Source organism: Nuphar pumila, chromosome 12, assembly GCF_984573655.1.
Source record: "Nuphar pumila chromosome 12, dmNupPumi1.hap1.1, whole genome shotgun sequence".
NCBI classification, from domain to species: Eukaryota; Viridiplantae; Streptophyta; class Magnoliopsida; order Nymphaeales; family Nymphaeaceae; genus Nuphar; species Nuphar pumila.
Window position 1 is genome coordinate 22,522,979 of NC_143260.1, and position 17,964 is coordinate 22,540,942.

At 37.8% G+C, this 17,964-nt stretch overlaps 1 protein-coding gene across 1 annotated transcript; it reads left to right on the forward strand.

Annotated features, from left to right (window-relative positions):
* The first annotated feature begins 3,881 nt into the window (after positions 1 to 3,881).
* LOC149820293 (protein neprosin-like) lies at positions 3,882 to 17,336 on the forward strand. Its single transcript, XM_089981782.1, has 8 exons — positions 3,882 to 4,145; positions 4,244 to 4,447; positions 6,276 to 6,446; positions 10,868 to 10,921; positions 11,138 to 11,278; positions 12,479 to 12,793; positions 13,627 to 13,688; positions 17,150 to 17,336. Exons 1-8 carry the CDS (start codon positions 3,882 to 3,884, stop codon positions 17,334 to 17,336), a joined length of 1,398 nt encoding a protein of 465 aa, XP_089837908.1.
* The last annotated feature ends 628 nt before the right edge of the window (positions 17,337 to 17,964 follow it).

Genomic DNA, 17,964 nt, shown 5'->3' on the forward strand with positions numbered 1-17,964 from the left:
ATATATATATATATATATATATATATATATATATATATATATATATATATATATATATATATATATCAAGTCTTCTTTCAGCTGTGCATTGCTTTCGTGAAGCCATATGCATACCACATACCAGAATCCCAACTAAAAAAATAATTATTATAATGACCAAAATGTTTTTTATGCCAGCTTTTTAATGCTTATAAAGCAACATTTTAGCTATTACCGTTGCATCAACTTAATATATGGTCTGGTTTGGCCACCTAATGGACCGGTCCAACCAGACCGTTCCCGGTGAATGCCTGATTCAGGCTGGTCCATTGGGAAAACCCTAACACTTGGCCTGCTCATTAAGCCCGTTAGCCTAAATTAGCCGGTTGGGGTCATTTTGGGCTTAACACACACACACACACACACACACACACACACACACACACACACACACACACACACACACACATAGATAGATAGATTGAGAGAGAGAGAGCATAGGTGCTTGAACATTAGGTGCTTGTGATACATGCTTGATGGGTTTTTTTGCTCTTTTGATATTTTTCACAGTTTTGACTCTATAAATATGTTGGGTATGGTCAATTTATGAGGAATCCACACATGGATCATGTGTTTTTGATGAAAAAAATGATATTTGGAGCCTCAAAAATTTACAAAGATTTTGGATTATTGATTTTTTGAACCATATAAAAACCCATCCATGTGTCAAAATTAAACATTTCAAGAGCTGATCCCTATAAAATTATGTACATAGATCACATCTACACCATTAGAATTTAAAAACAAAACAAAAAACCTAAAAAACCCATCAAGCACGTATCACAAACACCTAATGTTCAAGCACCTACCCTCTATATATATATATATATATATATATATATATATATATATATATATATATATATATATATATATATATATATATATATATATATATATATTAGGGGTGGGCTAGGACGGACCATGTTAGCCCGATACACAATGGTACCACCTCAAGTGACATATATGTTATTATGAACAAAAGAGCTCAGGCAGTCTCCCGTTACTCAAAGGTTAGGAGACTGGGTTATCCTTAAGATCTAAGAATTGAACTCCGCTACTGCAGTAGAATGATACATTTGAACTGACATAATGAGGTTTATTTTGTCATGAAAACTGCCATCCTACCATTAACAAGGTCATCATGCCTCTAGGGTATACAAAAATATATAGCATAATAAACCCCTAAATGATCGTGTTGATGCTAATGAATGGTTAATATCAAAACAATGCATTTTCTATAAGTACAATGATGAATGAATGAATAAATGAATGTGTTAGTGTTATTCATGCATCACCTTATAAAAGGTATTGATCTCGGTACATTGTTGGATCGATCGGGTAAAGGACCCAAATTGTATTTGTATGGCTAAGCTAAGCTCGAGGAGCTCTTGCTTCTATTCATGGGATAACAATACGCTAAGTTGTGGAGACTTAAGCTACGTTGTTTTCAACTGTGGCCCTAAAGTGGCTTCTTATGTTTTTAAGTATTATACTTATTAGAATTCGAATACTTTTTTACCAGACCAACAATGAATTCGACCCATTTTATGGGGGATACAGGTATTGAACCTGCAGTGTGATATACGGAGCAGGGCAACATCGAGATTCAAGGTACCTGTGACTTTCTCGATATCTTTTAAAACCGATGACTAACTATCATCTATTTTCGTTGTTAAAAATCTTTTAAATTTAACTGCAAAAAAAAAAAGAAATTCGTGAATTTTTTTACCAAGTTTTGTTTTGGAAAACCAGGGTATTACAAGAAGTCTCTTATTACAAACCAGATAAATGCCCCATGAAGCTCTCTAAGAGATCTTCTTGGCCCAAACAAAAATGTTTCACTGGTGAGCCAAGCCCTTCTTGTGAATAGAAGCCCAAATATCTTTTCTTGACACACTTTCAGAGCTACAAGTGCCTTTCCACCAAATCTGGTCCCTCCATTGAGATAAATTAAAAGTATAGTATCATTGCCATACGTTATCTAGAATAGGAAACGGAGCATATACAGAACTCCCAAACACTTCAAACCCATCTCTAACGGATATCCTTTTGATATTGAATAAACACATTTGATCTCTCTTAGATAAGAGAAATGAGTGGTGGGATCAGTCCAAAACTTAGAACAAGATCTATCAAAAACCTTGTAAGACAAAAAGATTTTGATCTTTAACTATCCTCATAATATACTTTTCCAAGCACCTAACCACTTGATGAACTTGCACCCCAAAACCTTTTGTTTCATATAATTTGCTCTCATAAATTCAGCCCACATGGAATTGCTGAAATATATATCTAACATGCTAGATATGCAATATTCTTCTCCTCAATTCTCCTAAACCCAATGCCACCTTTCTATTTTGGCTTACACAGGCCTTCCCATGAAACTAGGTGACTGAATTTGAGTCATGCCATAGAAATTTAAAAAAAAAAGAGATTCCAACTGATTCAAGACTTTCTTAGGCATTACTAGATAACGTATTCTAAATAAGCAAAATCCTCCCGGAATAAGACAACTTCGCCTTTCAACTTTCAATACGTTGTTGAACCTTGAAAATAAATTGTTGACATAACACAACATTTAATTAACTTGCCAATGCATAGAGGAAGTTTCAAATATTTAATGGGCAACTCATGTAGATTCCAATCAACTAATAGAGAAAGCCGAGAAACACTGGATTTATCAACATTAAATGGAATCCATACCTTTTAAGAGTATGGATTTGGTCCTCCCCTAGAGAAGAACATTACCAGCAAAAAACAAGTGTGATATATGTTTTTCATAATGCGAAAAGTTAATGACCTCCAGTTGTTTTTGGTCTATACTAAAATTCAATCTTCGAGATAATCTTTCCATAATCACCAAAAATAAATATGGAGAAATATGATCCCTCGGAATAATCCCGAGCTAGAAAACTTCTTCACAAGAACTCCATTCACCACAACCCAAAAGGAGACAGTCGTGACACATAATATAATATGGTGCACCCATGTAGGATGAAAGCCCAAACAAAGAAGGAAACTCTCCAGAAAACACTAAGAAACTCTATGGCTTTAGGCATAAGGTTGAAATCTTAAGTCTAGCAATAGAATTTACAATTTCATGAGCAAGTAAAATTAATACTCTCGGATATCCTTGCCTTTAAGGAAAGCAGCCTGATTTTTTAAAATAATTCTCATAAAAATACCACGCATTCGATTTACCTTTACCTTAGAGATGATTTTATATAGTAAGTTGCATAAGGATATGGGCTGAAAATCCTTCAACTAATCATCTACCCAAGCTTTTGGGGATGAGAGAAACAGGGGTGGAGTTCACATTCTTGACAATTTTTCTTTCACAAAAAAATCTTTTATAACACTAATGCCATCCTTTCCCATAATGTCCCAACACTTTTGGTAGAACAATCCTGAAAAACCATATGGACCTGGCGACTTTTCCCCATTAGCTTGGAAAATAACAATTTTTATCTCATCGTCAAAAATATGGGCCATCAAAGAATCATTCTCATCTTGGGAGGATAGCAATCTCCCTTGGAACAAGAAGACATCGATTTTATCTTCTTGACAGAGGAATGCACAATAACGTCATACATGGAGGAAACAAAATCTTATTGCCAGTTAAGCAAAATCTTATTTGCCTTTGAAAACATTCCATATATAGTTTATTTTCACCAGATGGGTCTGCATCCTGCACTCTGTACATATCCGCCCCTTTATTTCTGTGCAAAATCTTATTGCCGATCAATTGAAAACATTCCATACTTAGTTTGTCCATGATGGTTTTATGCATTGCCGCTGCAAGGCATCGAAGTTGTTTTTTGTCCTCTTATTTTACAGAAATGACTGTTCTTTTGGTGATAGTCTCTCTTCTTCTAAGTCATGGGGTAGATGGGAGAGACCCTCCTATCAAAAGCCACTCCCCCGTTAAAACCATTTATGTTAGTGTCATCATCATAACCATCATCATCAACATCTCATGTCTTATGGCTAATGGTGTGTATATGTTTGCAACGCAGAGCGAAGATGGGGATGTGATCGATTGTTATGATATCTACAGACAACCTTCACTGCAGGATCCTTTGCTTAAAGATCATGTCATACAGGTTTCTTGTATATCTTTTTTCTCTCATCCTTGAAATGGTTAAAAAGATTTCAAAGCCTATTTTTGTTTTCATTGTGAAATACAAATGATGAAATGCAGATGAGGCCTAGCTTTTCCACAACAGGAGCTGAACCTACCAAGACCAATGGAGCCCTCCAAGCGTGGTCCAAGAGTGTGAAGTGTCCGAGTGGAACTGTCCCCATCCTTAGACCTCGCGATAGTAAAAAGGAAAACAGTACTTATCCAACCACCAAAAAGAGTTATGATTCACTATCAGCTGATACCCGACAACCTGTTCGTGAGGTAACATCATGATGCGTGTGTATATGTGCTATATATATATATATATATATATATATATATATATATATATATATATATATATATATATATATATATATATATATATATATATATATATATAACTAGAATATGTAAATCACCAAAATATGTAAATTGGTATGCACCTAGATTTCTCATAGGGTTTTTCTATTTTTATGGGATCTAGATGCTTGGTTTTATAGAAACAGACTCTTGGATCATATGATTGGGATGTATAAGAAGGATATTTTAAGGTTTGAAAATCAACGGTTCAAAATTTCCGTAAATATTCAAGCATATATACAAAATCACATTTCTTGATCCGATTACTATGATTCAATAGTCTATTCCAGATGTCAAATTCATCTCTAGGGTTAGATTTGCAAAAAACCTATGAAAATCTCAGTTTATATATACTGGTTTGCACATTTTGCTGGTTACATATTCCAGTTTCCTATATATATATATATATATATATATATATATATATATATATATATATATATATATATATATATAGGGTAAAAATCTATGCATAAATGAAATATGCTAATTGGGTTTTCGGCTTCTTCTTTTTTTTGCAGTCCTGATCTAATAAACGTGCTGGACCTAGGAAACCAAACCTGAATCATGTGTTTTCAATGAAAAATTGATATTTGGGACCTCAAAGATTTACAAAGGTTTTGGACCGTTATATATATATGGAAAAATTGATTTTTCCTGTCCATATGGTGTAGACTGCTGATTACAATGTTCCAAGCCATGTTTGGCAAATCTGACCGTACAGCTGTGTTTAGCATGTTCTATTGGCTAGGAATCAACTGTTAGATCTTAATTTGTTGGTAAAAAATGAATTTATGAATCTTTAAATGTATAAAAATTATGAGCCATTGATTTTTGAAGCTTCATAAAAACTTGTTGACATATCATAATCAGATGGTACAAAAGCCTATTTACTAAATGTATCATGTAGATTTTATCTATAAGGCTAGATTTCAAGAAAAATAATTCAAAGGTGAAAATTAAGGTTGTTTGGAGGAACCAATCTCTCTCTCTCTATACACACACATAAATATAGCAATATAATAAAAAGCTTTGCACATGCAAAAATAACAGAAAGAAAAGATCCATCATTTAAAGTAACATTTTTGCATGTGTTTGCTGATAATTACCTATTTTAAAATTTTATTGATATTTTTGTATAGATTGAGCTATCAAAGCCAACTAGTTTCCAAGGATTTTGTAGGATTCTAGTAAACCCTTTGTTGCTTTAACATTTTTATTTATATACAGGTCTAGACCCTAGTGGGAACCATGTCGCAAAATATTGGCGACCATTTTGGAAATATCATGATATTTTCATCTTGAGTGTATCCCGATATTAACCTGATAAAAAGACTGTCAATATTTTCATATAAATACTTTTTTGCTCACAGTTTAACATATAGTTTTTTATATGTATTGATATTATTCTGATATTATTTTCCCAAAAGATCCAAAAAAATTAATTGATTGGGAGATTTCCCTCATCGAGGAAATTCTCGAGAACATTTATGACACTGATTAAGAATGTAGCCTGCACTAACATCTAAAACCATAATGACTTCAAGGTACATGTGAAGAACCCAAATGCAGATTAACTTTGGAGCTTTATGCTTGAATCTGATGGACCTCAATCTGCCTCTGTTTACACACACTTGTTATTTGCTTGTCATTTGCACAGAGCTACCTACAATGAAAAATTAATGCAGTTGGTTCAGTTCATATTTATCATTTCTCTAATTATTGTTTGGTTGTTCTTTTGTTGCAGTTCGCTACCATGGCACCCCAAAACCCTCCAAATTATGGGTACTTTGGAGCGCAAGCCAGTATAAATATTTGGCAACCAAGTGTAGCATCACCTAACGAATTCTCCAGTGCTAGGATGGCTCTCACCAACCGTGGTCCTGCAGGCGAAGATGCTATTTTTGTTGGGTGGACGGTCTCTCTCTCTCTCTCTCTCATTTACTTTTAGAATTAAAGCACTACCTTAATAATGCTTCATAAATGATGATTAGATAATGATTATGAATGAGTTTTCTTTTATTAATTAAAAGATAAGAATTGCATTAATAGTAATTTAAACTAATTACACAATGCGGCTAATGAAGAATCAGCCAAAAGAAGAAGAAAAATACACGGGAATCCTGAAACATCAGCCCCGGGTCTATGACAGGCAACCATGTGGAATCCGTTGTCGTGTATAATTGCTCATTAATGATTTAGACTGCTATATTAATCCAATGGTCAAATTATTCTTCTCTCTCACACACACATACACATGTGGGCATTGGGCCGGCCAGCCCAGCCCGCCATGGTCTGGGCCGGCCAGCCCAGGGCCAGTATATTTGGCCCTGGCTCGGCCCAAACCGGACCTCTGGCCCTGCCCCAGCTCGAAGCGTGACACGGGCGGCCCGGTCCAGCCCATTTTATATATATTATATATAACATAAAACATAAAACATATTACAATGCATCATATATAATATAATACTTTATATAAATAATATATGTTATATTTTATATAAAATATAATATATATTATATGTATTATATAATAGGCCCGGCCCATCATGATTAGGCCCATGGGCCTAACGGGCAAGCCATGGACCTGGGATTTCAGAACTGGGCCAGAACCGGGCGTTTTCCTTCTCCGTAGTTGATGGGCTGGGCCGTTGACCAGACCGACCCGGTCAATGGCCCCATCGGCCCTGTCAATTATGCTGCTGTATGTTTTCAACATAAGGGGGCCCTTTGGGGTAATGGTCTTCCAGCGCGTGGCTCTACCTTCGCTTGGTTAATTTTGGAGGACAAATTAAAGTTAAAACGGATTCGTATTTGAAGTCGAAGGGTTTCCATCTAACTAGCAAATGTAGGGTACGATAAGAGTGAAGAAACGATCACACATCTCTTTTTAGAATGTAAATTTATATCAGATTCACATTGTCTCATGTGGGGTGCGACTGTCCTACATAATGCCCCTGATACTTCCTTCAGGGATTTGATTATAGCAAAAGAACTCCTTGGGAAAGGTTCACAGTGGGTTTTTTAAGGGGTTGTTGGCTGCTACTTGTTTGGAGGGTTCTTTGGCTTGAGCGGAATGAACGGACCTTTCATGGAAGATTCAAAAAATTGGGGTCAGTTTTGGATTCAATTCGATGGGAGTTTAGGCAAAGCTGTAGGTTAAAATGGTCTGACTCGGATCTTAATTTGATGCATCTTCCTGGTTTTGGCCGTCAATGAAGATGGTATCTCCATTTCTTCTTTCGAAATTTAGGTGTACTGCTGAGATATTGGCATTAGGGTGACACCTCGTCCCAAGCACATTTATTGTAAACTTCTGTTATATTTCCCATCAATGAATTGTTTTCTCTAAAAAAAGAAAGACAACACAATAAAAATAAAAAATAAACTAAAAAAAACTCATTCCAACGTCATGACAACCTGACCAAATGTTTTATATATATATATATATATATATATATATATATATATATATATATAAAGGTAATTCATTCTTGCTAAATTGGTACAGTGCTAAATGAAACATGATATTAGATTTCTGGTATTTTTTTTCACAATTCCAACCTTATAGATGTGTTTGACATGAATGATTTACTAAAAATCTACTCTAGGATCATGCATTTTGTATGGAAAAAATTGTATTTGGAGCCTTAAAAATTGTATGTTGTTGATTTTTGAAACCTTATAAGAACACATCTACTCATGGGAATCAAATGCTCCTGAGACTGCTTCCTGCATTTCCAGATCTTATCACATGCGATAAGATTAACTTCAGACGACGGAATGGGTGCAGGTCATGCAGACTGTCCTTGGCTTGAAATTTAACGTGGTGCAAACCCCACACCACCGGTCACCAGCCTTGCCTGTACAGTTTTGGGCCTTACGAAGGAGCATTTTCAATGCTTTGTCTCTCCTGCTTTGTACCCTAATCCAGCCTGGTTCGGATTCGTTCAGCACCTGTTGTTTATCAAAGAAGTAGGGTTGAGTTGTGGCCTTGACCCCATTCACAATGAAGACCTCACGATGGATTTGTTTGATGAATACAGCTACAACCATGAGAGATAGCGCTCTGCTTCGCAATCAGGTCTGAAACAACTTAGAGAGGTCTCCGAAAAGCTCCAGGTTTAATGTTATCGGGGATTTGTCTAGCCTACATATTTGGTTTGTTAGGTGCAACATACCCCAGTCCTTCAAGGTTTTAAGTAGGCTTGCATGGTTTCAGTTGTTTACCCTCATATGATACGAGGGTGAGATACTCCAAACTTGGTTGGACCACAGCCCCTATTCCTTAATCGTCATCGGTAAGTTATGGGTCGAAGATTTCCTTCGGCAAGGCCTGTTGTACGATTCTTGCCTTCACAAAACGTTGTAGTTGTTTGATGAAGAAGAATGAGAATTCCAGACAACTCCCCACTCCACATTCATCCAACACCCTTGGTGGAACCATCCTAATGAAAGCATTTACCTCGAGAGCTTCCAGCGACTGACTGTCAACACAGTCTATCAATGTCCTTGCTAGGATCAGGAAGAGGTGTGTATCGAAAGACCATCTGTCATCAGCTCTGGAGTCCCAAATCTGCAGTTTGCTAGCCAGCTGCTTTAAGCAAGCACTGTTTACCCTGGGCTCACACCTCCAATGAATGCCAAACAATGCTCTGTTCGGCAATGGGAGCTTACGGTTTCCTCTCTCTCTCTCTCTCTCTCTCTCTCTCTCTCTCTCTCTCTCTCTCTCTCTCTCTCTGCAATCAACCTCACATGAAACCCTTCTCTATGTAATTATGTTCTTTCCCAACATAGAATAAGAAACTATTTTCAACATCCCGACCCTTTAACATCCTTAGATCGTTTGAGTGGGTGGTCCCTCTGTTATCTGGTGTTGCTCAAAGAAGTTTGAGGATCTAGTATCCGATATTGAGCTAACCTAATGAAAGAATGAACATATTTTCATCTTTGGGCTTAAACCTGGATCTTAAGATGTTAAATAAGTTTTACAAGATTTTATGAGGGCAATCAACGTGGTGGTTATGCGGTATGGAAGGGTTGTTGGATATCAGTTTTACGTGATTTCATGGGGGCAATCAAAGTGGAGGTTGCAAATGGGCAATGACAAGATTGCCCATTTGCAATCTCAATTGCTCCTGGGTCCTCATACCCTGAAGCTTCTGCTTGGTTGGACAAAGGTTTGGAGGTGGCAGCTGATATCAGCTTGGTGGCGGATTTGGGGAAGCACAAAATAATACTCTTCAGAGGGGAGAAGGTGTCGCTTGCCTCTTTGATACTGGCCATTCAATCAGACGTCCTTCTTGCTGCAAAGGATTCTGATTATTCCTTGATCTTTTTCAGAAATAGTACTTCTATCTCTACGTAAATGTGCTTCATTTTGTGCTGCAGTTTGACAATTTCTCGTCTTAATTCTGCTTTCTTCATTTAAATAAAGCTTTTATCTTTCTCTTAAAAAAAAAAACAAGATTTTGGAAGGATGTCTGGTTGGGTGAAACGACATTGAAGGATAAGTTTCCTAGACTATATTTGATATTCAGGAATATGGAGTGCATGATCAGTTCATTCATGTCATTGGAGCGTATCTCTGGGACTTCACTCTTAGATGCCATTCCTAATTTGAGTAAAGTTGAGGAGTGGATAGAAGTCATGAACTGTCAAAGATCAATTTGACTTGGGGCGGCTGATGACGCTTTTTTCTGTAGGCATTCTTCTCATGGGAGTGGGGCCTTCTCAATAGCCTCGTGTTATAGAGCCTTATGCCCGCCCATTTATTGGATGGCTGCCAACAAGGAAGCTTGATTTGCCGTGCATGTATACCTCCTAGAGGGTCTGCTGGAACAATGTTGCTCACCTAAGAGACTTACTGGTTGCCAAAGATCTGAGGAGGCTGGGGAAAATGTGGTATTTTGTATGGAGGTGTTGGTTGCTTAATTATTACTTAGAGATGGGTTTGTATGGAGGGTGATCATAGAATATTCAGATCCCTTTTGTCTTATCTGAACGCACCACTTTCGCGAATTAGATGGTAATTAAGCAGCAGAGCGCGTCTGGAATGGCCTAAAGACGGTCTTAAATGGATGGTCAATGCAAGGATTGGCCCTTGGTGTCATATTGTATTCGGATTGTTTGTGTTTTGTATGGAGGTGTTTCAGAAAACAAAATGTTGAATGATAAGACACAATGTACCTCAGAGACTATTTCAATCTTTTGAATGCATTTTTGTATTTTTAGCTGTATGTATGTATTCTGCGTGTTTCGTTAATTGCTAGTAGTTGGCTATTTCTAGCTGGGGCATTGTTTTTTCTTTCATGTTAATAATTTTTTTTCCATCATCAGGTACACCCCCATCATTATGGTGACCGTAATACGAGATCGTTTGTTTTCTGGAAAGTAAGCATCAACCTTCCTGCTGTTCATATTCCAAGTTGCCAGATTATATTGCATACACAGATATAAAGATTCTATGCCCAAAAGGGCTTGGCATACCTAGCTTTAACCACTGGAGGTTGGGCCCCACCACCACAATTGGGGTTTGCCCTCGTTAAATATTAAAAAAAAAAAAAGATATTGTGATTGTGCACTTATTCCAATTTACTTCCATGACAGGGTGCTAACAAACCAGGATGTTACAACTTTGACTGCCATGGTTTTGTTCAAGTAGATAATAGCTTCACCCTTGGCGCCCCCTTACGGCCGCTTTCCATTTATGGTGACGTTCAATATGAGTTTCATGTGCGTGTAGAAAAGGTGAGTGAACATCTCTCTCTCTCTCTCTCTCTCTCTCTCTCTCTCTCTCTCTCTCTCATATGTGGTAATATTTGTATTGGAAACAATAAAGGTAAGATACTAAAGAACATTTAAACTTGGCTTTGGTGACTTAATTTAGATATAGGATTTGGACCGAGTAATCAACAATATCCTTTTAGAAATAAAGGTCTTCGGTTCGACAGCTTTGCACTATTTAGTAGCTAGTTGTTCAGATACATTAATCATTACCACTCAAGTGTTAGGACAAATCTTGGTATCACTACTGCAAAAACAGGTTAGTGGGGGAGGCTATTTTTCGTAAGAAAAATCCATGATTCCATATAATCAAGGTTGTCTCGGTCCCTCCATTTCATTAAGGAAAAGCAATTTTAAAAATTCCATTCTACTTCCAATAACTTTTTTGGGTTATTTACAAGAGTTATATGGTTGTTATTTTAATTAAAATTCATACCTAAAAATTTGAATCACGGGCAGCTATCCTTATCAAAATTCATATCCCTAGTAACTATTATCCCTTAAAGTTTGATTAATAGTTACCACATATTCGAAATTATAGCAGTCTTACTCTCATTAAATTAATGTGTAAAATTGACTTTTTAAGCATTAAAAATCATTATTTGAGTAAAAATAGGAAAGGCTGACTTAGTAATTAGTATGCCTTTGGTTGACCATAAAATAAATGACGTATGCATTTGAATTACTAAACTTTTTGGGTATTATTCTGTATTAAAAAAAGTTTTGGCTATGTCTTTGTAAAGGGTTAATATTTGGTGTTATTGAAGGAACCAAATCATATGAAACTATTGAGCTGAAAATCATAGGTTGAAGCTTTTTTTTTTTTCCAAAGCATAATCTTGGATCATGCTATTTTCATCAAAAAATATGATTTTCTGAGTGATGGAATTTTAGTGCAGTGTAGACCCATAAATTTTTAATCCCTTAAAAAACCTACTTATGTATCACAATCATATGATTGAAAAACTCATTTCTCACTAACAAATATTGTTGATCACATCCATAAGATTTAATTTACAAAAAAAAAATCTAAAATCTTTGATTTTGAGCTCAATAGTTTCATATAATTTGGTACCTTTCAATAGCACAACCCTTTTGTAAATAACCCTAACCTTTTTGTTTTGCATAGAATACTGAAGCTTGTAATTTCCATTTCATTTACAGGACCAGATTACTAACAATTGGTGGCTGAGTATTGATGGCAACCATGTAGGGTATTGGCCAAGCACATTATTCAGTTACATGAATGGGTGGGCCACCCAAGTTGAATGGGGAGGGGAGCTTCTGAATACATATCCAGGAGGAAAGTTCACCAACAGTAAGATGGGCAGCGGTGAGAATCCATGGGGTCGCTGGAGAGGTGCCGATGATGGCGAAGTAGCTTACTTCAAGGATGTTGGATACATAAATGGTGATGGCAAATTTAAGTTTCCAAATGGAGAGCTCACTGACGTTACCACGCCTAGCTGCTATGGCTACGTGAGCTACGGGAATCAAAATAAAGTCCTTATTAATTACATTTTCTATTATGGTGGTGGTGGGTTTTCAGTCTATCCTTGCAACCCAACCTAATTACATGTTCATATTTATTTAGCTGAAACTTTTTCAATTATTTTGTCAAATGTTGTGGCTACCAACCAATAAAGCCAGGAATTCATCTCTAAACTATTTGTCGATGCTGTTTTTTTTTTTTTCGTTTAACCTTTGTAATATCTCATCACTCTTTGTCTTAACCTTATAAATCCATCTACACCTTATAATTTTTTTTCCTTTGGGTAAAGTTTGAATCTCTCAAGCGTTTAGCCTTTTCTAGAAATTCTAATTCACCATTCATAACTCTAAACCATTCTTGACTTTTAGCTTCTTTGTGAGATGAGAGTTCTACATAAGAATAAGAATGTATGGTCATAAGACAAGTCCTATAATTAGGTTCAAAAGAATCATAGGGCTTTTTTGAGATGGGAAGATATATTTCATATGAAAGGTATGTTGAGTTTTGTTTGAGAATTATGCGCAAACTTGGTCCGTGTAGCCCGTTTACCTAAGTTCACATTTTCGAGGACAAGGATCCCCTTTTTTAAGACTTTTGGTCCTATCTTATTCAAGGAGAGAAACCACGATAAGTTTATATAGCCTAGAGTCTCATTTTAAGAAAAAGATCTTTGGAAACATATGATTTGAACATTGAACTTTAAACATTAGACTTGGATTTCACGTTGGCTTTGGTTCCGGTACAAGCAAGCTCAGCATGAATTGGTCTTAGATAGGTTTGCTTTGAACTTGTCTTTTTTGCAGTTTGTTATGGTCAACAGCTGCAATTAACCACCTTTGTGTTTGACCATGATTTGGTCAAACATGACCATTTTGATGAACTGTCTTTACCTAGTCTAAGACCACATTGTTGGATGTCTAACTACGCCTGTGTATAACTGTTTAGTTATACACTGCCGGTCCCAAGCCCGGATAAAGGAGGAGGGTTGCGGTAGGCCTGTGACAGCCAGCATAAAAACTTTGTCATATCCTATGAAAATGAACCAATATGAGAATTTCGTTGGGGCGTTCCCTACTAAGCGACGCGCTGTACTCAATAGGCCCGGAGGCAGTGATAAATGGGCAAGGGTTGCTAGGTCGTCGCCCAGAAGCGACGCGTCACACCGACGCCCGGGTGTGGTGTCAAATAGGCAAGGGTTCCCTCACTTTGTTGGACGGGTGGGGGTAAAGAAGTTAGTCCAAGACCATAAAATTAGGTTAGCCACTTGGAACATAGGGTCTTTAACTGGTAAGTTGGTAGAGTTAGTAGATGTTATGTGTAGGAGAAAGATTGATATTTTATGTCTTCAAGAGACCAAATGGGTAGGTGAGAAAGCTAAAGTGATAGAACCTTGGGGATATAAGATTTGGTATACAGGAATAAATAGGAATAGGAATGGAGTAGGGATTGTTATGAGTCGTCAGTTTATAGATAATGTAGTTGAGGTCCGTAGGAAGGGTGATAGAATTTTACTTATTAAATTAGTATTAGGTACGGATATTATTAATATTATTAGTGTTTATGCACCTCAAGTAGGTTTAGATGATTCCATTAAGCATCAATTTTGGGAAGATTTAGATGGAGTAGTACAAGGGATATCTTATGGAGAAAAGCTTTTCATCGGCGGTGATCTTAATGGACATGTAGGCATTAGTAGGGATGGATTTGAGAGTATCCATGGAGGCTATGGTATAGGAGAAAGAAATGAAAGTGGGGAAAGTATTTTAGATTTTTGTTTGTCCTATGATATGATCGTAGCAAACACTTGGTTTAGGAAGAGAGAGTCTCATCTAGTAACATTTAAAAGTGGGGTTAATACAAGTCAGATAGATTTTTTCCTACTTAGAAAGAGAGATAGGGGTTGTTGCATCGATTGTAAGGTTATACCGGGAGAAAGTGTAGCTACACAATATAGAGTCTTAATTTTAGATCTTAGAATTAGACAATGCCGCAAAAGGGATAGACATAGGATAGATCCTAGAATTAAGTGGTGGTCACTGAAAGGAGCTAAACAAGGAATGTTTGTAGAGCAGGTAGTTAAGGAAGCTAATTGGTGTCTCGAGGAGGATTCAGAATCAATGTGGAATAAGATAGCGGGTGGCATGAGAAAAGTGGCTAAGGAGGTATTGGGTGAGTCTAAAGGCGGTGCACCACTAGGTAAGGATACATCATGGTGGAACGAGGATGTCAAATTAGCTATTAAGGTTAAAAGAGAGTGTTATAGAAATCTAAGTAAGAGTCGTGATAATGAGAATTTGGAGAAGTATATGATAGCAAAGAAGGAAGCTAAAAAAGTTGTTCGAAACGCGAGGGCTAAGGTATATAAAGAGGTTTATGACAAGTTGGATACCAAAGAAGGCGAGAAGGATATTTATAGGCTTGCAAAGATGAGAGATAGGAAATCGAAGGATTTGGGTATGGTTAGATGTATCAAAGATGAAACGCAAAGGGTTTTAGTCAAAGATGAGGAGATTAAGGAGAGATGGAAAGATTATTTTGATAAGCTATTTAATGATAGTCATACTCAAGATCTTGGAGACTTCTCCATTCCTTTTCATGAGATAAATTGTGACTTCATGCGCAAGATTCAAAAGAATGAAATTGCAGAGGCTTTGAAGAAAATGAAATCAAGAAGGGCAGTTGGCCCAGATGGTATACCTATCGAGGCTTGGAAATGCTTGGGAGAGAAAGGTTTAGAATGGTTGACAAAACTTTTTAACTTGATTTGGCGAACAAATAAGATGCCAAATGAGTGGAGGAAGAGTACTTTGGTGCCTTTATATAAGAATAAGGGTGATATACAAGATTGTACAAACTATCGTGGTATAAAACTCATGAGTCATACTATGAAACTTTGGGAGAGGGTGATTGAGTCTAGGTTGAGGAAGGTTGTCACGATATCGAAGAATCAATTTGGTTTTATGCCTGGTAGATCAACTATGGAAGCTATACATCTTCTTAGACAACTTATTGAAAGATATATAGAGAGAAATAAAGATTTGCATATGGTTTTTATTGATTTAGAGAAGGCATACGATAGAGTACCTAGGGACGTTCTCTGGTGGACAATGATGAAGAAAGGTGTTTCTTTCAAGTTGGGTTACATCAAGGATCTGCTTTAAGCCCTTTCCTTTTTGCGATAGTGATGGATGAGCTTACGAGATCAATTCAAGAAAATGTACCGTGGTGTATGTTGTTTGCTGATGATATTGTTTTGATTGATGAGTCTAGAGCTCGGGTTAATGCTAAGTTAGACTTATGGAGACAGACATTGGAAGCTAGAGGTTTTAAGTTGAGTAAGAGTAAGACTGAATATATGGAATGTCGGTTTAGTAAGCAACGAAGTAGGGATGGGAGTGTAGTGAAGCTTGGTGAGCAAGAAATACCGGTGAATGATTATTTCAAATATTTGGGATCCATCATTCAAAAGTATGGAGAAAATGATGGAGATGTAAATCATAGGATAAAGGTTGGGTGGATGAAATGGAAAAGTGCAACTGGAGTGTTGTGCGATCGTAGAATGCCATTGCGGTTGAAGGGAAAGTTTTATAGGACGACTATTAGACCCGCTTTACTATATGGTACGGAATGTTGGGCTGCCAAGAGACATCATATTCAAAAAATGAGTGTAGCTGAGATGCGGATGCTTAGATGGATGTGTGGAAATACAATAAGAGATAAGATTCGGAACGAGAAGATACGTAAGACGGTAGGTGTTGCACCCATTGAAAATAAGATGCGAGAGAATCGTTTACGGTGGTTTGGACATATTCGGCGAAGGCCTAATGATGCTCCAGTTAGAAGATTGGAGAAATGGGAAAATAGATTAGTTAAAAGAGGTCGGGGTAGGCCTAGGAAGACTTGGATGGAGATGATCGGAAAGGATATGAATGATTTGAACCTCACCGAGGACATGGCATTGGATAGAAATGATTGGAGGAAAAGGATTCATGTGGAAGACCCAAAATGAATTTCTTGTTTGGTTCATATCGCTGACCCCAATTGTTTTGGGATGAAGGCGTAGTTGTTGTTGTTGTTGTATTTTGGACCCATGGACTTATCTCTAATTGGGTTTTGGTCCATATATTACAAAGTCTACCTGCATTCTACTAATTGAGATCTCTCTCTCTCTCTCTCTCTCTCTATATATATATATATATATATATATATATATCAGCCGGCTATTATAAACATTCATAACATAAACAGTTCAAGCAACAAGTATTGATGAACTGATGTCACAGGGAGGTCAACGGAAGCAGATCAGGTCATGCTGAACATGAGCATTTTTTGCTCAATGGCAGTATGACCAGCCGCAACAAAGGAGTTAGCAGGGAGAGGGGTGAAACCCCAATTTTTGTACTACCTCCTTCAACCCGGGATGTCGCGGACAAGTTCCCTATTTCTGCAAGTCATCGCCGGCGGCATCCAGGACTGCCCGTCGAAGGCAACCGGCGGTGGAAGGTGTTAATGCAGAAATCAGGGAGCTGAGTTCCTTGATTTGCAGTCTTCAGCCACTACAACCCCAACCTCCACTGCAGACCTTCGGGCGGATGCTGTCGCTGGCAGACGGAGGTTGATGCTTTCCGTGGGACGCCGTCACTGACGGCATTCGAGACCGACTGCCAGAGGTAGCCGGTGGTGGTAAGCGTCACTGCAATAACAGGGAACCGAAGTTCCCTGCTTGCAGTCACTGCAACCGCCGGCGGACGACGGTGGCCGATGGTAACTGGTCGCCATCGACTGTAGTGGTCGACCGCTGATGGGGAAGGCAGCCGACGTAGGGAGGAGGTTGTCTGTTAAAAAAAAAAAGGGAGCTCCTCCTTACCTTCTTCACCAGGGCAGCTAGCAGAGGGAGACCGGCGATAGGGGGGGTCGGCATCGCCGACGGCATTTCGGCAGGGCACCGATGCTGGTGACCGCAGGTAAACGGAACGAGCGAGGGCAGCGTGGTTTGAGGGCGTTTGGTTGCTGTGTAAACTGAGCGCCGTCAGGTTCCCACTCTAGCTATCTATAGTGGAAATCCGATTCGACCCGGGCCCGATCCAGGACCCCGATCCGTTAGGATCAGGTTTGGACCTGATCCTCGGGACCCAATCTAGACTGGACCCATTTGCCA